General features: G+C 36.7%; 1 protein-coding gene and 2 long non-coding RNA genes across 4 annotated transcripts; 1 reads left to right on the top strand and 2 right to left on the bottom strand.

The window, feature by feature from the left end:
• Positions 1 to 690: 690 nt before the first annotated feature.
• LOC306988090 (uncharacterized protein) lies at positions 691 to 25247 on the bottom strand. Of its 2 annotated transcripts, none has more exons than XM_079592825.1 (6): positions 25049 to 25247; positions 5785 to 6126; positions 5078 to 5389; positions 4604 to 4730; positions 4452 to 4480; positions 691 to 2540 (listed from the first exon to the last, which is right to left on the bottom strand). In XM_079592825.1, exons 1-6 carry the CDS (start codon positions 25203 to 25205, stop codon positions 2527 to 2529), a joined length of 981 nt encoding a protein of 326 aa, XP_079448951.1. In that variant the 5' UTR covers positions 25206 to 25247; the 3' UTR covers positions 691 to 2526. The 2 variants fall into 2 exon arrangements, with proteins under 2 accessions (XP_079448951.1, XP_079448950.1); XM_079592824.1 differs by lacking the exon at positions 25049 to 25247 and adding an exon at positions 8235 to 8464.
• On the top strand, positions 9678 to 10520 carry LOC306988477. The gene is made up of 3 exons (XR_013795413.1): positions 9678 to 9787; positions 9872 to 9922; positions 10451 to 10520. It is a non-coding gene; the product is annotated as an uncharacterized lncRNA (long non-coding RNA).
• Positions 16729 to 19341, bottom strand: LOC306988091. The gene is made up of 3 exons (XR_013795320.1): positions 18680 to 19341; positions 18258 to 18312; positions 16729 to 17281 (listed from the first exon to the last, which is right to left on the bottom strand). It is a non-coding gene; the product is annotated as an uncharacterized lncRNA (long non-coding RNA).
• Positions 25248 to 26025: the final 778 nt, after the last annotated feature.

The raw sequence follows: 26025 nt of genomic DNA, 5'->3' as shown, positions 1-26025 counted from the left end.
CAGCAGTTGATAGATTGAAGTTTATAATATAATAAATTGATTATTCCAGTATAAATGGTTTTTGATGTAGGCCTATTGCTAAAAATTGCTAAAAGTGTTACAACTGTCCCTGGTCTCCCCCTAGGTATGAAAGCGAGACACAGTCGCGTTACCGTGTTTTCGAAGTCATACAAAGCTGTAGGCTAGCATAAAACTCCTGATCACGTATAATTTTCCACAGCTCATATGTGTGTGTGTAATTTCTCGGAATATTTTTATGTTTCGTCCGTCAGTCAGCAGAAGAATCCAAAAACACATTAAAACCAGTACCCACCGAGGAGATCTAGTACTATCCTCACAGCCTCGAAAAGATGAAAGCTGAAACTTTTTTGATATCAAAATGAACAAATCACAAAGCTTATTGTGATAGGCTATCTTGTTTGGTCAAATATACAAGGAACTTTTACACGGCACATCTATGGTGACCGTGTAGATACAGTAAAGCTAAAATGAGAAAGCTTCAGGTGGCATAATGATGCATTACGAATTTTGCTTAAACTCCCAAGGTGGACAAGTGCAAGCCAAATGTTTGTTTCAAGTGATGTCCACATTCTGTGTTAGGGAATTATATGTATAATTTCATGTGTCGATTGGGTGACTCGAGTTTGGTTACTTCTACTTAAGTACAATTTAAAGTTGTACTTTTTTTTTAAACTTTTTCTCATGTTTTTGGTTAAACATACTGAGTATCTGTACTTTCATTCAGAGATGTAAAAAGTCAAAGTCAAGGTTTGGCAAGTTCGGATGATGTCATTGAATCTAACAAGATCACAACAACATCAATTAACTTAAATGTAGAGCGACAGAAGAAATATAAAACTGAAGTTAAACATAACCAACAGAATCAGCTGATAAAAAAATATTAAATAAAATACATAAAAAATGGAAGAAATTTTAAATTTTGCTCCAGTGAAGATGAAGATAGGGTTACACAGTAATCTGGTTTATTAAATAAAGGAAGACATATCCAAAATAAAATAACCAAATGAAACAGGTACATGGGAAACACACAAATTTTGAAACATATAGCTCTTAAAATATCCTGGCAGATAATCAGCTGCTGATTTATATATATATGCACTTGGAGTTTATTTATCCCTTCAAAACCCTTTTTTTCAGAAAACACACACACACACACACACACCTTGTGCTGTAACATTTAATGGCGGAGAATAGTGACTCATCTAGTAAAATAAGGTTCAATTGAGTCATAAAATAATGCATATTATCCAAGTGTTCTTAAGGCATATGGTAGGGTTTGGCAAGAATGGCTTAAGTGAACGTAAACAGTTGAGAAAGTCAACGAATGTGCACAGTATCAGTTTACTTAATCTGTACGTTATGTCTTAAAGCAGGGCTATGCAGTTTCAAGAATTTCGGAAGCGTACCAAAACAGTGACCCTAAAACCGTGATAGAAACTGAACCGTGAGTAATATGAACCTTTACGTTCGAATGGGGCACGTTTTAAACCTGCTTTTATTTCTCTTAACATCCTTGATGTGTCATACAAGTGCCCAGCCATGTTGAGTGATTCCTTCAGAGTGAACACGAGTGAATCTGACTGCAGTAGATGTGAAAGATATGAATAAAAATGATGTTATATCAGCCAGCGCACATACCTGTATTTAGTTCCTGTTTTCGGTCGAAGTCCAAAGTAGTCGATTGTCGAGTTAACGCGCATAGGTTTAGTTACAAATTAAGTCTCTCAGCACGGACTAAGCGTCAGCACGGACTAAGCGCAGCCAATTTCGACAATTACACAAGTACAAAACTTTAAGCATTCCTAAATTAAAGTACATCAGATCGTAGCTCAATGGTAAACTTTTCAAAAGGTTCTAAATTCGCTACATACCAACGGGCTGTGTGCTCCTGATGATGGGTTGTCAACAACAATAGACGCTACTCTTTTTTTATGAAGCTTATGGCGCAACTGCGCATGCTCATACCCAAATGACCATAACGCAACAAACTAATTATTATGAAATAAATATAATTTGCTATTATGAAATAAATATAATTTGCTTAAATAAATTTGACTGTTCCCAATATTTTAAGCAGACTTTTTTATAACCATGAATTTTACCAATATATTTTCCTATTGACCCAAAGAACCAAACAGATACAAAGCTTAATGCTAATCGGTGAAGTATCCCTTTAAGGTTACATGTTTAAATGTCTTAAATATAAGATGAATTATTGCAAATTAGTTTCTTCTGTAGTGTTGAATTTAGTGTAGAGTGGAAATGTTACTGGTATTGATGCACTACTATTACTCAGTGAGCGATGTGAGTTTGAACATGTCCCCTGTGATTTCCTATACTTGCCATCTTGTCTTTATCCAAAAAAATACTGAAAAGTAATGGCAGCATAATGGCAATGTGAAAAAAAAGAATGAACTTCAAGTCTCGCTGGCAGCCAAATTTCCATTATGGAACGTCTCATTACCAACAGTCACTGGTGGTTTGTCAGTATAATGAATGTATTTTTCACCATTCTCGACCTGTAATAAAACACAGATTCATAGAAATTAACAAGATTAATGTCACAAAAACATACAAGAGACCTGGAATAGTTTTTTTCTCATATTTGAGGAATGTACAAAGGCTTTTCCCCCAGAAAATATTAAAATGTCCTAAATGTGGGATTTTTCACTTCATGACAGCAATACATGTATTATTTCATGATGCTACAGTATTAATAGTATATCAATAATATTACTGGTACTCTTACTTGCTCTTTTAATACATTTTTACTTTTTATTTGAATATAATTTAGTTTATGTGGGAGTCATTGGCATTGGCTCAACTGTGAAGATCTGCATCCATGGAGAAAATAATAAAGGATAAGAAAAAGAAAACTGTTCACATGTATACTTATGTTACACTCAGACCAGGTTAATTATAGTTAACTAAAACAAATGTCGTTACTTCAAATAAAATAAAAGTTAACTGAAATAAAATATAAAAAACTTATTTTATTTCAGCTATTTTCCAAGGCAACATTTCTCAATTACTTTCACTTGATGCACTAAAATAACTAAAACTGAACTAAAATGAAAGCAGAAAATATAAACAAATTGATAAAATATAATACAAAATATTAATGAAAACTGTAATAGTATCGCAGTAATAGGCTACTAAAATATTTTTTGTTAATGGAAATTATTATTACAAAAAAAACTACTTTATATTACTTTCAAAAACTTTTCATTCAGTTTAACTTGAACTACTGATATAACTAAAACTAAAATAAATATTAATAAAAAACTATACCAGGGATGGGGAAAATACTCGACTATTTGGATGACCAATTTTAAAACATTTGAAAAGTACAAAATGGAAAGATTGCGTTCAGATAATGATGTTAATACTAAATCAAATCAGGAGAGTTCGCAATTTCCAGCCGATCCCCATTTAATTACAGAGTTGGATGTTAATTAGCAAATTGAAAATTAGCAACAAAAAATGTACAATGAAAATCGTGTTTTCCAGTCATGATGGTAAACAGATTATATTTTTACCAAGTTCAAGTTGCCACCATGTTTGGTTTGTTTGGAAACTAAATCTGTGTTGAAAGATTTTAATGTGAATTGCCATTACGCCACTGCACAGTGTGAACAGAGTTGCACTTGTCTTAGATTTCAAAGGTAAAATGCATAGTCAACAAAAACTTTTTGCCAAATGCATGACAGCACTTAATTATGTTCTTATACATTTATAAAAATAGTATTTTATTCATGGTAATATATGGATGTGGATTATGGGAATACCATATGAATTTTTCACCATTCCTGAGGTTGAGTTGAGAATGTTCTCTAGACTTGTAATCAAAAATCGGACATCTTTGTTTGTTGAAAACGTACAGACAATGCAACTGAGATGTTTACATTTGCTTGTTGGGGTTGGCTAATATTGCTTATCTGACAACAAAGTTTACCATTTACATTAGCATAATTGCACAAGTTGATTGATTGATTGATAAAAAGTCAACAGAGTAAGACGGTGTAAAAGGTGTGAGTGTGGATTAGTAATCTGGCCCTCTGCTATGAAGGAGTAAAATGTTGGCTGTCATTCACTATCGAAGTTACCCATCCCTGATATAGACATGAAAACTAAAATTGATAAAAACTACAAAAACACAACTAAAATTAAAATGGAACATATCAAAATAAAAACAAATTTAAAGTAGAATTCTAACTTTGTGTATTTTGTGTCTGTCTATCTATCTTGATATCCGACAGTCTATCAATAAAAACAATAAACTCTCAATGATACTAAAATAACTACACTTTTTTTAAAAAACACTTTACCCACTGTTCTCGTTTTTAAATTGAAACACCCGAGGACTGAGAATGTGTTGTAAGTTCACAGTTTTTTGCAGGCGGACACATTCAGTGTTCATAGTATCTCACCTGGTGGCCATTGAGCTGCATCCTGGATTCTGTGTGAACAATAAACTCAATAAAACACACATTACTTTGATTCATTTTCACATTTTTTAAAATATATTTTTTTATGAATCTCACAATTCCATCTTGTTAAATCAGCTGTTTGTAATACTCACTTTTCCTTCTTCCTGTACACTTGTGATAGTAAATCACAGCAGCAGCAACAGCAGCAAGCAGCAAGCAGAACAACAGCAACACATATTCCTGCTATAACACCTGGAGACAGACCTGAACCTGGAACAGCTGAAGACAGACATCATTATTAATAGAGAGTGAATGATAATCCATCCAATATTTTCCAATGTCTCTTTACAACTTCCCACACTGGTCATCAGTTGTATGATATTGATAAATAGTGTCCTAAATAGTGATAAATAGTGTTAAAGCTAAAACAGCATTACAGCACTGGACTCAACTGGAAACAACAGACTTAGAGGTGTTAGAGACCTAATATATATTTTATTATTCAAAACTGCACTTTTTAAAATGAAAAATAAAATGAACGAAAACTGTTTTGAATGAAAACAATAATACTGAACTGTATTTCAAAAGTAGAGGGAAAAGGCATTGAATAACTAAATTATACTCACCGATGACAGTTAATAAAGGAAATTTTCTTCTAATACTGAAGCTGCTGTTGATCTCTAGTTCATATTCTCCAGAGTGTGTGTTTCTGGTGTGTGTGATGGTCAGAGATCCAGTCTGATGATCCAGCTTCAGTCTGTCTGTGAATCTCTCTTTACACTGGTCATCTGCACAGATCTTACTCTGATTTCCAGTGATTTCAGCGATGGGAATGTTATTAAAATACCACATCATTGAATCACTTGGGTTTATTACACCAGGATCAAAAGTGACAGATTCTCCCTCCTTCACTTCATCTCGTTCTGTCGCAGGACGATCTGAAACACACACCAACAGATGCTGGAAGATCTTTTGCGGAGAAACCTCAACACAAAGAGAACTAATCAATTGATCATAATACAACAAAGTCATGAAATATTACTTCATATGTGCTTATAAAACACATACTTACTGTACAACTAAAACCCAATAATTATGATTAGATGCATTTAAACAGATCATATGAAAAGATGATCAGGGATTAAATTATGAGAAATCGTCTTCACCAGAATAACACTAACTGATAAACCTAATGAATCACCAACTGAAAGATAATAGTTTTAAATAATTCGGTTCTGTTTAACAATGCAGGTCAAGAGAAAAAGCAACTCTGACTGTCACTGTTATAATAAACACATGGTGTGATTTGAACACATATAACCTAATGACTCACCATGGACAGAAACACTGAAGATGTTTTCACCGGTATTGCCACTGTTGATGATCTCTAGTGTATATTCTCCAGAGTCTGTGTTTGTGATGTTCGTGATGGTCAGAGTTCCAGTCTGATGATCCAGCTTCAGTCTGTCTCTGAATCTTTCAGTCCCTTCATTACACTGAACATCTGTACAGATCTTACTGAGATCTCCAGTGATTTGAGCGATGCGAGTGTCCTTAAAATACCATTTAATGTCTTCTTGTTGGTTTGTTGTAACACCAGTGTTTAGAGTGACTGAATCTCCCTCCATCACAGACACTTCATCTGTACCAACATCAGATCCAACACCAGACAAACCTGAAGAAGAAATAAATAATTAATTATTATAATTCTATCTGAGATAATGGGACAAAAATGAACCAATCGGAGGCAGGAGAGTCCATTTCACTGGGAGTTTTCTTGTAGATTGTTTGCTTTGTTACAAAACAGGGACTTAAATTGTTACAAATGTTTAATTTTCTTCCTGGTTCGTTTCGCTTTCACAAGGCAACATTTCAAAGCGTACCTCATAGCATCATCACCCACTGCATTTCATGTAACACATTTCCAATTATGATAGCTTGATTTGTTGGTCTGTTGGGTCAGATTGCTTTCTCACCACAACACAAACGCTCCATAGTTCATTTTAGTTCAAGCAATCTCAGACTTTGCTGTGGATCCGAGCGCCACTGCTGCGAACGAAGGGAGAAAACGTGACCGGTTCTGAAACAAATGCTAGATATCAGCCAGGTGGAAACACGTTCTAAGATTTCGATACAACGCTGGACCCATTCATGTCAATACTACTATAGTACCAATATTGTAATTTAATTTACATACACAGCAGTTGAATGTTTTTTCCCCAAAGCAATAAATGGAATTTATTGTATAATAAATTAAATTTCGTCCTTAGTTTGGTTTGTTTAGGTATAATGTTTAAACATGGAAATTGCGCGCGGATGCACAACAAAACAATCGTCCCGAGATCGCGTGAATGAGGAGTGTTCACGAGAGCGCAATCCGGTCCAATGGACCAAGCTTCATCATAATGGGAAATTATTCATTATAATGTATTAATAACAATTAATAATTATTATTATAAGTTATTATAACTATCTATTCTAATGGATCCATTATTTTACATGATCCATGTTTTAGGGAGGTTTATCTTGATTAAAGTGGTCAAAGAACCATGATCCCGACTGGTGGCTGGCTACTGCCACTCCACTGGCCGCTCGGTTCAACCAGCCGCTATTGAGCTCTGAATATACCACTCACTGCAACTAAATACATTATTATTTTATTATTATGAATATATTCATAATAATAATGGTAATAAAATAGGGTGACCTGCCAGTGGATTGTACTGCCAGGCAGAAAATGATTGAACCCCTACAGACATAGTATTAATATCATTAACCATCATCATTTTCATTGTAAACATTAGAAATGCTTTGGCAAAACACTGTCACTAAATAACAGTTCTGATTTTATTGTTTACACAATCATGTTGCAGCATTTTTCTTTTCTTTTCTTTTTTTTTTTTATCTTTACTTTTGGTATTTTATATGGTCTGTTGGTATAGCAGCATTACCCATAAAATGTATCAATTTAAGTCACTGGAACAAAGCAAATGAACCTACATGCCTGAAAACACCCCATCTCTTCCTTTCATTCTCAAGGTTCAAGGTTCCAATTTCTCCATTCATTTCGCATAGTGGCAATAGTAATTAGAAGAAAAAAATACTGTGATTTTAGCCATAATACAAGTATTAGTAATAATAATTAAACGAAAATAAAATAAAACATGGAAAAACTTTAATGGGAAACAATAGCCTATTAATGCCACTTATCTGCTAAAAAATAATAATAATAATAATGAAGGCAAATTAACTAATTAACTCGATTTCTGAACTGTGCCAGAAAATTAAGCTACCTTTTCATGTCTTTTTAATTAATAGCCTATCAAGTAAAGCGCTAGAATGCTCCATTTAATTTAATAAAGGGCGATCTCCCATGAGGCGTCTGTTCACACGGACGGAAGTAACCGTGTCTCGTTCATTTTCAAAACAAGTTGTACTTTAAAAGAGTTTTATACGAGCAGCCACTGTAAACTTTAATTTACAGCTGGCTCAGTGCAAAATAAAACTTTGCATTAAGTTGACGAGGGAAATTAAAGAAAAAAACTGCTCTCGTCCCCACTGGCTGTTTTGTCTGTCGGCTGTCTGCAGTGGCCTGTGCACGCAGTCTAAAATCAATATGATCTCTTTCCCTTCCACCCTCAGAAACGTGTCTAAAACTAAAACAGATCTTCACTCCTCGCATAAAACAGCATATATGCTGATATCAGTTAAGAAATAACAAATTGACTTCTGTCAAGTGTAACAAAAACTGACAGAACGGAAATGAAATCGTGACTGCCTTACCGAGCAGGAGAAAAACGTATTTCCACAAGACGAGTGAATTCATTTCCACCGCTGTTCGTCGGGGGGGAATGCAAATAAATTAAATGGAAAAAAAAGCTTTATGTTTAGTTCCCAATGCCATAGCGGCCAACTCAACAAAAACGAAACCAGCTTGTCTCAACATTCACACTATTGTTACAGCCTACTTCCGCGAACACTCCTCCCCTCTTATATACTGTCTATGCTCCTCCCAGGCTCTGACTCCTAGTCCCTCCCAGAGCCATAGAGAGAGAGAGTTGCGACACTCTTTGATGTCGCCGCTATGGCTGTCACGTGGTTCATGTAAGCCCCAATAGTTCCAAAACATACGCTGGCTGTCATGTTATTCAATGGGAGAGACAGCAGCGATTGCCTTATTGAACGGTAAATATAAAATAAAACACATACCCAAGTACTTTTTCAGCTGTTATTGCATTTTGTTAATGTCAGTTTTGCATTTGGAGGGGCAACGAGGTACTGTATATTACTTAGATAAGTTTTAGGCTATATTTTTGGAGGGAAAAGCTTATGTTCATGGTCGCATGGGTAGTAGCACTGGCTTTAGCGGCTCTAACTTAACTTTTCCATATCATTCTTCTGATGATGGACGTTTAATGATATTTATTTTAGCACAACTGGGCTGTATTAGGCTATTGATTCCCGTGATTTTGCTTATAAATTCCGATTCAGCCATTAGCCTAACGTTACCTTTGTGATCACGCAGAGGTCTGCCGTGGCGGTCGTTCAGAATTCGCATGGCTGATACAAATGAAGGTTTTCAAATAAAATATATTTTATTAAACAATGACAGACAACAAAAATGTGTGCTTGTGTGAACAAGAAAAACAAAAACCAGGGGCAGGTGATCCATGAAACATGATCCTAGATGTCCAGCATTGTTCTCACAAGCCGCTTCACTCAAGACAATAAATGAAAAGTTATTATATCCCAAAAAATCAATTAAATAAAAGTTGCTATAAAGGTGGTAGCGATGAATTACCGAACTAATCAGATATGCTACCTTCACAGCTGGCGAAGTCACGCTGGCAATGCTAGAAAATTGGTTGAAATAACCAAGATAAAATATAAATAATTACGCTGTGCATATACAAATGAAGACCAGTATAAGCATCGCAAAGGGCCTCTGAAACAATATAGACAGTTGACAATTCAATAGAGGTCGATATTTCAGCAAGTTACCTCTGGAACAACTCGACGCGCAGCAATGTAAGTGAATGGGGTTCAACGCTCAAATGACAGTGTTTGGAACTAATCCGATCTCCACATCCCGGAAGTAGGCGGTTAAAAGCGCCGCCATTTTTTACAATGGAGGTCTATGGGAGTGTCGCAACTCTTTCTCTCTATGGCTCTGGTCCCTCCCATTGATCTTCTTCTCCCTGCAGACTCACTTCTTGCTAGACACCAGTGGCTGGACACCAGTGGATGGACAGCAGACGTCATTTCCTTTTCAAATTGACGTCATTTCCGTATCGTCATTCACTTTTCAAATTGGACGCGCCATGCAGATGTCAGCGGTAAGAAAAAATAATAAACTGAATGAGGTGTGGTGTGCAATAGTTTATTTTGAACTGTTCAGGTTTTATTTTCTCTTGAAATAGGGACCTCCCCCACAACCTTACGGGCCTGACTGTGGCATCTTCATTCTGATGGTCAGATTGTGTAATTTCCAATAAATATTGCAAAACCATGAAGTGTTCATTTGATCTGGATTGTTTGGTAAATTGTCTGATCATGTATATGAATCTATGTATATTTTAAAAACAGAAGTGGTTACATTTACAAAAAAAATAAGAATTGAATATCCAAATGGGCAAGGCAAAAAACTCTGGTCAATTAACATGTACAAGTCTGTTGTATTGACAAAACGTTATAGTCCATTGATCTAGGCTGAATTTAAGTCACAAAAAATAGTGATATGATCTGAACAATATATATTTTCGAGGTGGTTCTTGTGAATGCATTTTGCATGAATTATTGATGTTATAATATTAAGTATATTATTGAGAATTGTTTTATGTAAAGACATATGATAAAGATAATATTTCAATTTGCACACAGCTTTTATATTATATATTTTAAGTCATAAAAGTAAAATGACAATATGGAAAAGACGTGTGCAAAAGCCTGCTGTCTATCCACTGGTGAAAACAGAAAATAAATATGCTCTCTATTCATAGGTGAAAATATAAAATGAATATATGTCAATCCAGAGGTGAAAACAGGAAATAAAATTGTGAAAACGGAAATTAGCGGCGAAACGGAAATGACGGAGAAAAAGGAAATGACGTAGGCTGTCTATCCACTGGTGTCCAGCCACTGGTGTCTAGCCGGAGGTGAGTCTGCGGGGCTGCAGCTGGATGCTATTGTAGCTTATTGGTGCATTACGGCCACCAACTGGAATGGAATATGAATCAGGTTATTTGCTTTTATACAAAATATAATTAAACATAAAAACCAAGCAAAACAAAAAAAACAAACTGGAAATTAAACAGAATAAATAAACAAAAAACGCTATATTCTTTTATATAATTTACTTTCTTTCACAAATTTAATAATTTCATCATACAATTTACTAGCTGTTTCCCTTAATAGACCTGACAAAGTAAAGTCATGATGTTTAATTTTCTTCACTGATTGAATAAGGTGACATCTCTCTTTGTTATATTTCCTACAATGGATTAATACATGCTCAACTGTTTCTACAGTGTATGCATTCCCTAGTTGAGTGTTTTCCAAATTGTATATAGTGTACTGTTAAGTCCAGTATGACCTATTCTCATCCGAGTTATGATACTTCCTTCTCTTCGATTCCTGGGGCCTGTACCATGAAGGTAGCTGAACAAACTCGGGGTTACAGGATTAGTTTTGAGTTGACAAAACCAAACCGATGCAATCAGGCTTTGTTGGTACCATGAGTAAGTAAGTAAGTAAGTAAGTAAGCTTTATTTATATAGCACCTTTCACAGGTATAAGGCCACAAAGTGCTTCACAATAAAAACATTTATATCATAAAAATATACAAAATAAAACCATAAACAGAACATGATCATATCAACCCACAAGCAGCTAATTAAAAGCCTGCACAAATAGATGAGTCTTTAGTCTGCATTTGAAAGCATCAACAGAGTCAATAGTGCGCATAGACGAAGGGAGGTCATTCCACAAACTAGAAGCAACAGCCTGAAAGGATCGGTCACCTCTAGTACGATAGCGAGTGCGCGGAACCGTCAGCAGATTCTGATCCACAGACCTCAGAGCACGCACAGGGGTATAGCGCTGAATCAAATCACTAATATAAGAGGGAGCCTGACCATGCAAAGCTCTAAAAACTAAAACCAAAATTTTAAAATTTATCCTATGAGACACTGGTAGCCAATGAAGTTCTTTTAGGATAGGGGATATATGAGACCTCCTATTAGTACGTGTCAGAATTCTAGCTGCAGAGTTTTGTACTAATTGCAGTCGAGAGAGCTCCTTCTGGTTTAGGCATGAAAATAAACTATTACAATAGTCTAAACGAGAAGACACAAAAGCGTGAATGATAAGCTCCAAATCATTTTGTGAGACCATGTTTCTAATTTTTGAGATTTTCCTTAATTGAAAGAAGCAGTTTCTCGTCAGCTGCTTGCAGTGCTGCACTAATGACAAGTCTTTGTCCAGGATGACTCCCAAATTTCTAAGACTTGACTTAGCAGACTGGCCTAAATCACCCAGGTATTTTTTAATCCCAGGGATTGCATCCTCAGGGGCAATAATCAGTGTTTCTGTTTTGTCTGCATTTAGCTGCAGAGAGTTAACACTTAGCCATTCTTTCATTTCCACAAGACAAAGCAGCAAGGAGTGTAACTTACAGATCTCTGTTGGCTTAAAACTGCAGTAAAGTTGGATATCATCCGCAAATAGGTGAAAAGAAACATCGCTGAACTTTTGTATGATCTTTCCCAGGGGGATCAAATACAACAAAAATAAAACAGGGCCCAAAACAGAGCCTTGAGGCACTCCACAAAGCAAATCCGCAGACTCCGACCTTATTTGGTTAGCTGTAACACTGAAGCTACGCCCAGATAAATATGAGGAGAACCACTTTAGAACTGACCCTGACATCCCTACTTGATCCCTCAATCTTGTCAGCAAAATCTGGTGGTCAACAGTGTCAAAGGCCGAGGACAGATCTAAGAGAACTAGAACAGTGTGTTTTCCAGAATCAGCAGACATCATAATGTCATTTGTCACTTTCAGTAAAGCCGTTTCGGTAGAGTGTTGTTTACGAAAACCGGACTGAAATGGCTCATGGATGTTATTTTTGTCCAGGAAAAATGTCAACTGCTCGCAGACTACCTTCTCAATGATCTTAGATAAAAGCGGGAGCTTAGAAATAGGCCTGAAACTATTAAAATCCGACGGGTCCAAACCAGCCTTTTTCAGTAGTGGCTCCACTATAGCATGCTTGAAAGCATCTGGAAAAACACCAGCAGACAGCGAGAGGTTAACCATTTTGGTTACACAAGGGCCAATTTCCTCAAACACTTTTTGGCATGACGCAGCTCATCAACTTTCTCTGTCAACTCAGGCTTTGATCTTAAGTTATGATTAATCCACGAGCGCGTGCACATACCAAAGTGACGTTGGCACCGAACAACCAATCGCGTTCGATATGGATAGAGCGAGAGCGATATATTTTTTCCGCGGAGGAGCAAGAGATAATCATTCAGAATTACGATTAATTTAAATATGTATTACAAGCTCGAAACAATACGGTCTCTGCTGCCAGAGCAAGAGAAGACTGTTGGAGAAAGATTGCTGATTGTGTTAATGTGTAAGCTAAACAAATACGTTCTATAGCCTATTCATGTAAAATTATGTATAGGCTATGAATGTATGTGTGTGTGAAATATTGCCTATATTTTTATAATATATTATAAAAACTGTAATAATAATAATAATAATAATCAAAGATTAATATTAATTTATTTTTAGATGCAACTCCAAACGTTCTTGGCAGCAGATAAAGACAAAATATAAAAATATAATTCAAAGTAGTTACACACAACCTTTTATTATTTTTGTAAACATTTGATCACAAACACTTGTTTGAGACAAACCGGGGGAAAAAAGGGTGAAATTCAGAAAACCGGTGGAGGGCCACTCCTCCAGAATACACTGAGTTGGCTCTGATTATGGAGGGGATTACAGGTGCTGTACAATCTGACCCTGGTGCTGGCTCCTCTAAGCAAGTAACACTGGGTACGTGTGCGATTACTACATTACTATTTTAAGTTTGAAATATGGCTGACTGTATGTTCTGCAGTCGAGGGAAATGCAGTGTCCCTGTTGAAGCCAGCACACACACACAGTCTCCCACACAGAGGTCAGAATGCAGCAGACAGAACACCAGAAACAGAACCTGCTTTATAACAGTTATGCTTTATATTGCCCTACTTTTATTTATTAGGGTGGAGGAAATGATGAAGACACTCTGTCTGTGTTCTGAGACAGTTGCTGAGGTGAATGCTCTGGGCTTTTTATTAAGGCAAACATTTGAATGTGTGGCATAAAACAGGGACTGGCCCTTACACATCTCAGCTAGACTGCAAGGAGCCTATAGAGACTGCACACTAAAGGAGCCGGACTGTGAGCTGAGGAGGCTCCACATTTAAAAAATAAATAAATTAGAGATCAAACAGCTGGATTAAACTGATCTCAGTATGTGAACTTATTTAACCAAGTAACACTTTAGCATGAATATTTATTAATGCAACTTTCTCTTGAGACCTATCTGCAGTTTCAATGTGCTTTTATTAAGTGTAATATCTTCACTCTGGTTTTACTGAGGGCCACATTGAAGCGGTTCTGTGGCCCTGTCTGAGGGTCATGATAGGGGGTTATTGTGTAGGTTGCAAAGTAATAGTGTTTTGTACTGTACCAAATTTAACTTGCTTGCCTCAAAGTGCTGACACAACACAGACTCACAGAAAGTAGATCATTGTTATATCTGTTAATGTTACTATTAATTTAAAGATTCATCTCACAGAAAATAATAATTTCACATGATAACATCATCTCTACCTGAACATTAAGGCTGTGAAAGGACTTTCTATTAACATAATCTGCTTTATGTTCTCCTAGAGAAGTGGAGATTGCAACATGTGTGCAGGCTATTGCTCCAATAACTCTATGGAATCATATCATAAGATTAACCGAATAATAATAAAAAAGATTTAAAATAATTCTTAACATGTACTGTAGTACATTTGTGAAATTTGCTTTTTGAACGAAAAAAAATGTGTTCATGTGATGTCACCCTATCAATATAGGCTATCTTAGCGGCAATTTTATAAAAGCCCTCTTTTATGGACATGGTCGATATATGTCCGGGGAACATTAAAAATGAAACTATAGGCCTACTCCTGCAGAGCGAGGACCCCCTTGCGAATAGTTCGACAAACCCCTAGATTCTGTGCATCACCGATCGTGCAAGTATGCCACTTGCAAAAAAACGCAACACAATACCATTTGCGGTACAGTAATTAATTCGACGTGTTAAATTCTTTATGTGCGGCTCAAGAAGTTCGCAAAGATAAGATATTCCTTCTGCAGAAAATCTGTATCTTTCATACAAACTATCAGGAAAGGCAAGGGGATTTTGTCCGGCTAAAAACTCTTTCTCTACGATGTGCTCGTCTAACAATTTAAAGAAAATGTAAAGCCATTGCAATAGACACTGGGAATAGTTACGTCACCTATATGTTTCTTTGCTCACAGCTGATTGGTCAAACTTCAGTCCAGAACTTAACCTGCCCCGGAGCAGGTTAGCCGTGCAGCGTAAGATACCATGGCAACGAACACCGATTAAGGCCGAGCTACTTTCATAGTACCGAAAACCCAGGGTTGGCGGAAACTAAAGCTGAAACATAGCTGGTTAGCCACCTAAACCGGCTTCATGGTACTACAGGCCCCTGCTTTCCCTCCTCCCAGCACCAACTTGTTTTTGCATATTGTATAAATGTCTACCTGTTTCATTATCATCCCAATATACCTGCCATACTGATTGTGCATATGTTCTTATGAGTACTTTAGCTTCTGTTTTACTTAATGGGACCTGGAAATCTACTTGCTTTATTCTTAGAGTTTGTTTAGCCAGAATATCCGCCTTCTCATTTCCTTCCACACCAACATGTATAAACATTATTATTTTTTTTTTTTTAAATAACACTCAAAAGACACTGACTTGTCGCCATCTAGTGGTGTAATTGTTTTCCAAGTTTTGCCATCACAGGAATAAATTACGTGTTAAAGTATTCTAAAACAGGGGAAAATAAGTTATTTTAAGTTGTAACAACATTTTACAAATAAATTGATCAAATAAATGCATTCTTGGTATTAAATGTCAAAAACTCACTTGCACTGGTCAAAAAACACTCAAAAGACACTCACTTGTCGCCATCTTGTGGCATAATTAAGTTTTTCCACTGTCTAAAAATAACTCACCCTATTCAGTTTTACAAAAATAAATAAATCAATTATTTACCCCTTAATGGCCATATAACGATTCTGACGTTATACGAATACTGAATTTGCAAAGACCTTTAAACAGTTTTCAACATTTAGCACTAGCCATATTAAAGAACTAAGACCATTGCATTATTTGAGGTAGGCCGATCAGTTGGCACTCTTTAGTGTGTGATATTTTTACATATCTTTTACATAAAGCTTTAAAGCACTGCCAGTTTTCACTGGTAATTGTTCACTGCAATTATATTGACGAACGCGAGAAGGACATTAAAAAAAAATCTCGTTTTGTTATTGACTGGAGAAACGCTTTTCAGAGCTTATAAACAAGATTGCTTCGCAAAAACGTTCGAAACGTGGGTGTCTAACTATTAATGGTGTCTGTTAAGAGACTATTAGTAGGCTACTTTTATTTATACAAATGTCTAATTAAAACGCCTACAAATGTTTAAAACTGATCAGAGATCAGGTTAACCCCATAGTTCAATGGTTCGCCGCTGGGGGCGATAATGATTCATGCAGCAAACATGCTTCTTTGGGACCCGATTGGGGCCCTTGCGGGCAGCCCACTGTGGGCCCAGATACCGGCGTGAAATGCGGGGCACGTGTGGGCCCCACGCTATGGGGCCCAGGTGGGGCCCCAGTGGGACAGCCCAAAGTGTGGGCTGACTGTGGGCTGGCCCACACTAAGTAGAGGGGGCCCCCACTGGGGCCCGTTATGGGTGGGTGCACTGGGAAAAGTGTGGGCTTACTGTGGGTGCACTGGAGAAAAGTGTGGGCTTACTGTGGGTGCACTAGAGAAAATGTGGGCATACTGCAGACAATGCAGTGTTGTAATATACCTGTGGTATTGATAACAAACAACAAGATTAGTTTGGTTCTACTCTGCATTTGCCACAATACCTGCACTTACTGAAAGTTGAAGTAGTACAGAAGTCATATGTTTCAAATAATTTCATTTATTCACATGTAAAAAATAAAATATACAATACAATACATTACCGTTTAAAAGTTTTTCAAAAAATACTTTTGAAAGAAAATCCCTTCAGCCCATCAAAGCTGCATTTATTTTGATAAATACATTAAAAAGAGTAAATTCTGAAATATTATTGCAACTTAAAATCTATTTTACAAAGTAATTTTTCCCTGGGATGTTAAAACTGAATTTTCAGTAGCTAGCATCCAGTCGTCAGCATGTAAATCGTGAAGAAAAAAATTCAGGAATGTTTGAACAGAACTGTCAAAAGAGCAGCATTTATTTTAAATAGATTTTGAGTAAAAAAATAAAAAAAATCGTATAAAACCACATCACAACACATTAAGTGGATTATGAATCATCTAATAAAATAAATAAATCCCCTCGGATACCAGTAGATCTTTGCCAGATCTCCAGTCTTCTGGTTCTTCTGCTCCTTTCACCATCCCAGTCTCTTGCATTATGGAGCCATGATTTACCACTTCGGATGCTGCAGCCTGGCTGTTTTTTTTTGTGTCAGCATCTAAAGGAAGACAAAAAAATTTGAAATGTTAACCAAGGGTTATGGCTGTGTTTCCAAGGGTTAGGACATTTCCACCTCAGGGAACAAAGAATCTTTTGAGAACCTCTAAATGCACTTTGACTGGAGAAACCTGAGAATAATTTAAGTTTCGGAAAAAATAGTTAAAGGTGTTGTTTATTAATATTAAAAACAAATGTATTGGTATTGGTGTTGTTGTGAGAAACATACAGAGAGTGAACCTATTGACCTCATGTTGAACCAATTGACCTCACACTCATGTTGGTGTTGTGGTCTACTGCATAAGTTAATCCAGAGCAGACACTTATCTCGGTTGAGATGTGGCTTGGGAAAGGGTCAAAAATACACACCGTCGCCCAGCCTCTCGGGATACCTAGTGTCGGAGTCGCATGTACCCCATGCACACCGTTTGACCATTTTAAACTTAAAATGACAAGAAAAAAACATATAAAAACGAATGAAAACTGACGAACTGCAATGCATTTCAATGGACGTTGAAGCAGAGAATGTCAGAGTGTATTGGGTTATCTATGCGCACTGTGATTGGCTCATCGCGTTTGGGGGCGTGGCTTAGCCATAGGTCAATTGAGGGCATGGTGAAATGAGAGCATGAGAACAATTTACAAAAATTATCAACACAATGTAAAGAATAATTTTGTCAACTTGAACTCGAACTTCATGTCATTCCAAACCTGCATGATTTCTTCTGTGGAAGATGATATTTTGAAAAATGACAATGGGATCCAATGCCGTTTTCATTTTATGGACAAAACAGATTAAACATTCTTCAAAATATCTTCTTTTAAATTCCACAAAAAAAGTAAGGAATACATTTTGGAACAACGTTTAGAACAATCCCTTTAATGTATTTATTAAGAAATCAATAATAGCTTTAGTCATTTTTATTTAAAAAATTGCAAATATTGAGAATGTGTCTGACAGTCAAAAATGTACTTACACAGAAAAAGATGCAGTGACCTGTGCCTGGCTGGCTCTCTTTTTGGTTTATTTACCTGTTTGACACACAATCACATTTAAGGAGAAAAGAGAGAAGACACCTGAATATTAGTCAAATATTGCATAAATCTATACAAATAAATATGTATTATTTTTTCATCAGTGATTATTAACTAATTAATATGTGAGGAGTTCTCAACTCTGGTCCTCGAAGTGCACTGTCTTGCAGTTTATGCCCAGACCTGATCAATCTCACTTGATCTTTTAACCAAAAGAGCTCGATTCGCTTGTTCAGGTGTGCTGGACCAGGGTTGGTGCTAAAGTCTGCAGGACAGTGGTCCTCGAGGGCCAGAGATGAGATCCCCTACAATATGTTCTGAACATGATAATTCAGAGATCCAGAATGACTGCTAGATCACTTACAACAGTGGTGTCCAGTCCTGGTCATGGAGGAGTGTAGCTCCAGCCTGTCTGTAGTGTCTGCTGATCCTGAAGACTTGATCATCTGGTGCAGGTCTGCTTAACTGGGGTTGGAGCTCAATTTTGCAATCAGGATTAGATGGCAATGAATACTGAAAAGAGAGAGGACAATTTTAATGTTATAAACCCAGTAAAACTTTTATCATGAATATGTACAATAACATCTGATAATGTACACTACATATGACACCACTTTACTGACAAATACAGTATTTGTTAAGTGGATGAGGTAGCCTAGAAATCTAGACGCCCCTAGCGGCAGCAAAATGTATTTTGCAGCCAGGGCCAGTCTAGCAACTCTCAATACACATTCTAGCAGCAAAAACCCAGATTGGGTCAGGCCAATCACGTCGTGTATAGAGCATGCGGGGCGGGCTTAACATATGACGACAGAGTTGCGACGGCTGGCATAGGCACTTGTAAACAAAGAATGGCGGCAGCAGCTGTCGAACAGCAGTCTTTCGAATCGGCTTTGGCCGCGACTCTGGAGGACTTGGAGTTAAGTTTCTCTTTAAGAAAAGAGCAAAAAACGGCACTTAAATCATTTTAAAAAAAGGAAGATGTGTTCGGAGTTTTGCCGACTGGATACGGAAAAAGTTTAATATACCAATAGAGAGCCTAAGTCCCTCCCCTTCCGGTCGACCACCATGGGACCTTATTTCGGAAAAATATTGTATGGTAGTCAATGGCGAGAGACAACAAATATTTTGATCTCGTTTGAATTGTGCCCTGAATTACACATATGATGTTTGTCAATTTAAAAGATACATTTTAAAGTCAAGAAAGTCGCAGTTTGATGTAAAACGGTTGAGGTATAAGACTATGAAAATACGTAATTACAAAGACTACAAACCCAGAAGGCGCACATGCGACGTCATACCTTTTCTCTCAATGAATGAAGCTAACTTTACTGAAGCTAACGTCTGTCATTTTTTCTATAGTCTTACATTATAATCGTAACGTTACGCCGTCATGCCTGACTCGTGTTTTGAGCCAGAATACACACATACGAGCAACGGATCTTGTGACGTAGGCTACATAGTGCGAGACGAGAGATGTAGTTCATCGAGCGATTTTCACATACAACTAAACGTTACTCTTCTGTTTTATGACAAACTGCGACTTTCTTGACTTTCATATTTACCTTTTAAATTGACAAACATCATATGTGTAGTTCAGGGGACAGTTCAGACGGAATAAAAAGATAAGTTATCTCTCCCCATTGACTTCCATACATATTTTTTCCGAAATAAGGTCCCATGAGCCGGAAGCGGAGGGGCGGGACTTAGGCTCTCTATAGCTCCGCTGGTGGGAAAACGTCACCTTCTTCGTTGCTCTGATTGGTTGTAGCGCTATCCTATTGCGTGCAGAGGGATTTTGAGAGACAGCCGTTTATCCCGCCTCTCGGAGTAAGCCTAGTCTATGGAGAGTGTCCAGACTAAACATCTTGATGTAAGTCTGGCTGGCCAGGCTATGGATGAGGATCATCTCATTTAAAAAAAAATATACACAAAATATTAACAGATTACATAAGAAAAATGTTTATGAAAATACAGTTATATGGTGCAAAGAAACTTTTTGTAAATGTCTATGACAAATCTACAATGCAAAAACTGAGAATGTGTCAGACAGTGATTCCAACAGAATACTTACAGCAGTATGATCTGATTACACACAAGGAAAAGGGAGAAAAAGAAACAAAAATTAATATTTCAGTTAAATATTGCTCTGTATGGACAAACGATCTGATGAAATGTAATTTACATTCAAGATAAATTATTACATTCATATTTAATGTGAATATTATTTCATGGCCTAGCTAAATGTTTTACTTGCATTATATCTTATGATATAATTTAATTAAGTTAATTAAATATTACAGATGGTTGATTTCAATTCAGTTATCAATTAAAGTTAGAATTATAAAGTCTGTTATTTTTAAGTCGTGTTAATATAGTAATATGACCGTAGCTGTGTAAAATTACAAAGCGCATAACGTTAACGTTGAGTTAAATTGCCTAACGCAACTTGTATGAGTTGCTGTCTTCAGCGCTCAGTGTTTATTGATGTCTATCAATTATGAACGGTCATAATCATACTTAACGAGATGTAATCTGAGTGTGTAGCTTATGTATTGTACGCAAACGTTGCATAAATCCTCGGTTACGTCGCTATTTAAACCTTTAAAACAACGACATGACTGATTCAGCCCGGCCATTGTGTCTAATGTTAGCTCGGTCCTAGTTCATCGCGTAAACGGGAAAACAACAATAAACCAAATTATAACAACACCAAAAGGTGCTAAACACTTAAAGGTAATGAATTCATGCAGTTTTAAAGTATAAATCACCTCGGAGATTACCAAAAAACGGACTGTCGAGCACTGCAGCTAGTCGACCGTTATAACCGTTTAATTTAAACTGCAGCAGAGTAACGTTAGCTCTACTGTATAGCCTATAATCAGATAAACAATAAAATGAGTGTAATTTAATACCAATAATTAATTCATTACCATTTTTTTTTTTACCAGTTTCACTCATTTCAATAGAAAACTCACATTACTATGGACATTTAAAAAGCTTACGTTACCTGTTTGGTGCACAGCTGGGCGGTACAGTCGAATCAGAGTCGAATCCAGAAAGACAGCTCCTTCCAGCAGTCTCATTGGTTAGAATTAATCACGTGATGACGCTATCTACTGTATTACTTATAATATAATTTTTATATTATAACTTTTTTCTTTTGCGGTTTCAGAAATATAACATTATATAAAAAAAATATAATTCATCAGTGATGTATTTATTAGTATAACAAATATAATTGTATAATAATAATAAATAGATCACTGACGAACAAATCTAATCAGTCCACCATTTGCTTGTGTTATATATTGTGACAAATAAGTTAATTTCATTTCATAAATACGCTTATAATGAATTATAGCTCCATTTGTACTTTTTTTATGAGCAATATTACTATTCTATCAATATATTTATAAATACTCATTGAGACCTACTGAATTATAAGATATATAGATTTATATACATTTTTATAGTTCCTTATAAGTCACGCATTTGCTCTTTCAATGCGCATGCTCCTAATCCATTAAACACTGATTTATTAATTTGTCAGTTTTATAGTTCCATGAATGTATTTATAAAGATGCAACATGCATTGCTATGTTATTATGTTATTTATGAATGTATTAATATATAAGTGCTGTGATTTTTTTTGGGGGGGGGGACTAATAGTCTAATGGTGTTTAAACTACTGTAATGTACTGGTCTGTCTGTCTTTACCAGTCTGTCAGGGAACAGCTACAAGCAAACAAGTAAAGATAGTACTTGTCTTGCTATCTTGTTGACTGTGTGCAGTTTTAGTTAAGTATGGGATGGACTGTTGAATGAAATAACATTTATGACATTTTACGGGATTGTTAAAATAGTTTGATTAATCCTGAGCTTCTAATCTTAAAACAATGATTTAACTGTACTGTTGTGGTGGGTTGCCCACAGTAAACCCTCATGGTGGCCCCACAGTGAAAAACTGCTATGGGCCACACATGGGCTAACTCACTGGGGGCCCGTGTGGGTTTTCTGTGGGCTAGCCCACAGTGGGTTGCCCACAGTAAATCCTCTTGGGGGCCCAAATGGGCAAAACTGCTATGGGCCCCACATGGGCTAACCCACTGGGGGCCCGTGTGGGTTTTCTGTGGGCTAGCCCACGTGGGGCCCCAAAGGGTTTGCCCTTGCCCACACTGTCCCACAGAAAACCCACACTTACCCACAGTGGGCCCGCACTGGCATGTTTGCTGGGCATCACACGGAAGTAACCGTGTCTCGTTCATTTTCAAAAACAAGTTTAAAAGATTTTTATACGAGCAGCCACTGTAAACTTTAATTTACAGCTGGCTCAGTGCAAAATAAAACTTTGCATTAAGTTGACAAGGGAAATTAAAGAAAAAAACTGCTCTCGTCCCCACTGGTTTGTGTCGGCTGTCTGCAGTGGCCTGTGCACGCAGTCTAAAATCAATATGATCTCTTTCCCTTCCACCCTCAGAAACGTGTCTAAAACTAAAACAGATCTTCACTCCTCGCATAAAACAGCATATGCTGATATCAGTTAAGAAATAACAAATTGACTTCTGTCAAGTGTAACCAGTGTTGGGGAGTAGTTAACTACAAGTAGCGACGCTACTAACTTAACTACATTTTTCAGTAGCTTAGCAGTAACTCGGTTGCTTTTTAAACAGTGTAGCTTTTCCAGTAGCTAACTACTTTTTGCAGCAAGTAGCGGTGTAGCGCGAGCAAAAGCTACATTGCGTTTTGTCGAGCCTGCGCGAATCAGCGCGATGCCAGGATATTCTTCTTCTTTTAGAGTTGTGACGTTCGCGAACGAACCGATTCTTTTGAACGGCTCATAAACATGAACGATGGGAGCCGAGTCGCGGCTGGAGGGGAGCCGTTCTTTCTGTCGTTCTTTTTTTCCTAAGCGTGTTTCACACAGATGCACACAAATTAGCTCCTCCGCGAGACAGAACAGTTATAGGGGGAGGGGCGCACCCAGCGCAGGGGTGTTGTGTGATGATAGTTGTGTTCCATTTTATTTATTCTAATTTTATCTACAGTAGGCTATATAAACGGTATATAAACTTATAATAAAATCTTTAAATATTTTTTGTTTTCTATCAAAATGTTCTTGTGTGATAACAATGTTCTTGTGTGGAAGTGTTTGTAGTAAAAGCTGTTTTGCACAGAAATTCATTGCAGCCGGCTTTGTTTTTGATGTTTATTTGTGAGTAGGTTTGAATAGAGAGCCTAAGTCCCGCCCCTCCGCTTCCGGCTCATGGGACCTTATTTCGGAAAAAATATGTATGGAAGTCAATGGCGAGAGATAACTTATCTTTTTATTCCGTCTGAACTGTCCCCTGAACTACACATATGATGTTTGTCAATTTAAAAGGTAAATATGAAAGTCAAGAAAGTCGCAGTTTGTCATAAAACAGAAGAGTAACGTTTAGTTGTATGTGAAAATCGCTCGATGAACTACATCTCTCGTCTCACACTATGTAGCCTACGTCACAAGATCCGTTGCTCGTATGTGTGTATTCTGGCTCAAAACACGAGTCAGGCATGACGGCGTAACGTTACGATTATAACGTAAGACTATAGAAAACATGACAGACGTTAGCTTCAGTAAAGTTAGCTTCATTCATTGAGAGAAAAGGTATGACGTCGCATGTGCGCCTTCTGGGTTTGTAGTCTTTGTAATTACGTATTTTCACAGTCTTACAGCTCAACAGTTTTACATCAAACTGCGACTTTCTTGAATTTAAAATGTATCTTTTAAATTGACAAACATCATATGTGTAAATCAGGGCACAATTCAAACGAGATCAAAATATTTGTTGTCTCTCGCCATTGACTACCATACAATATTTTTCCGAAATAAGGTCCCATGGTGGTCGACCGGAAGGGGAGGGACTTAGGCTCTCTATAACATAGTCAACGTAGCTTTACACATACACACACTTTGGTAAATCCAAAATAGTGATGTCACTGTCTAAGCAGAGGGATGTTGTGCGACCCTATGGCCCCACGCATGACAAATGAGGTAATAATGAATATTTCAGAATAATTCAAACTCAGATATTGGTGTGTGATATCTGAGTTTTAATTATTTGACTACAAATCTCACCTCATCATTCCTCCCAGTGATTATTTCCAGGCTAAACTGAGATGTCCCCAAGCTGACTTCTTAAAACTGACTAGGCCTACTGGTAAATATTTAAAAAGAGCCAAAAACAGATCGCCAAGACTTGTCCCATATTATCCATGATGGAGCAAGACGTGGTTGCAGATTTGAAGGATGGAGAAACAACTAATGTTAATTACCCATGGCCTTATTTGTCCAAATTCATATTTGTTGCAATTTTGCACTTTTGACAAACAGTCTGATATATTTGAGTGTAGTGTGTAATAAAACAATACTCTTTGAAATCATAATTGTATTTCATTGTTTTAAACACTAAATATTTTACTTGTAACATTCCTCAGACACTTATTCAGTTATTTATAATATACGTTGTTCAAAACAATCTAAAGTAGTTTCAATGTAGCTAGCTACTTTTTGATAGTAACTTGTAGTGTAGCCTACTTTTCCAAAAGGGTAGCTTGACTGTAGTTTAACTACTTTAACTTACGAGTAGCTTGTAGCTTGTCAAACTACAGTTTCAGAGTAGCTTCCCCCAAACACTGAGTGTAACACAAAAACTGACAGAACGGAAATGAGATCGTGATAAGGCTATCTTACCGAGCAGGAGAAAAACGACTTTCCACAAGACGAGCGAATTCATTTCCACCGCTGTTCGTCGGGGGGGAAATGCAAATAAATTAAATTGAAATAAAAGCTTTATGTTTTGTTCCCAATGCCAGAGCGGCCAATTCAACAAAAACGAAAGTAAAAACATTCACACTGTTGCCTACGTCCGCGAACACTCCTCCCAGGCTCTGACTCCTCCTAGAGCCTAGTCCCTCCCTTCCATAGATCTTCTTCTTTGGTGTTTATTGGCAGTTGGCAACCTAGCTTATTGGTGCATTACCGCCACCAACTGGAATGAATATGCATCAGGTTATACAATATATAATTAAACATAAAAACCAAGCAAAACAAAAAAACAAACTGGAAATTAAACAGAATAAATAAACAAAAAACGCTAAATTCTTTTATATAATTTACTTTCTTTCACAAATTCAATAATTTCATCATACAATTTACTAGCTGTATGATGTTTAATTTTATTCACTGATTGAATAAGGTGACATCTCTCTTTGTTATATTTCCTACAATGGATTAATACATGCTCAACTGTTTCTTGTTGGCTACAGTGTATGCATTCCCCAGTTGAGTGTTTTCCAAATTTATATAGTGTACTGTTAAGTCCAGTATGACCGATTCTCATCCGGTGAATGGTTTTGACAGAAGGTCTTCCAATTATTTTTGATGAATGTTTTTGATCGTTTGAAGAATGGGTTATATCAGTCTGTGCGCCCCTCCCACAGTGAGAGTCTATACGTGCTGTACTGTGGAACTGAGAAAAAACTGTGAAATGTATCTCACACAAAAGTTGAAAAACCATTCTTTAAAAGAATAAAAATGCCTATAAAATAAACCGTATAATATAAATATCTTACTAAATCCTCACACAAAAAGTTGAAATGATTATAAAATAACTTACTAAAGTTTTAAATTATATAAATGATATGCGTATAAATGAACATCTTACTAAA

The sequence above is a fragment of the Phoxinus phoxinus genome (genome assembly GCF_949152265.1).
Source record: "Phoxinus phoxinus genome assembly, chromosome: 20".
NCBI lineage: Eukaryota > Metazoa > Chordata > Actinopteri > Cypriniformes > Leuciscidae > Phoxinus > Phoxinus phoxinus.
This window is presented reverse-complemented; position numbering and strand designations above follow the sequence as displayed.

What these genes read in the sequence shown, in the direction of transcription:
- LOC306988090 (XM_079592825.1), bottom strand. Translation starts at nt 25,205, where the DNA reads ATGTTTTTACTTTCGTTTTTGTTGAATTGGCCGCTCTGGCATTGGGAA. An exon ending in AGTCGTTTTTCTCCTGCTCG is followed by an intron (nt 6,127 to 25,048) that starts GTAAGATAGCCT and finishes TTTCTTCTTCAG; the next exon opens with GTTTGTCTGGTGTTGGATCT. An exon ending in TCCTTTATTAACTGTCATCG is followed by an intron (nt 4,731 to 5,077) that starts GTGAGTATAATT and finishes GTCTGTCTTCAG; the next exon opens with CTGTTCCAGGTTCAGGTCTG.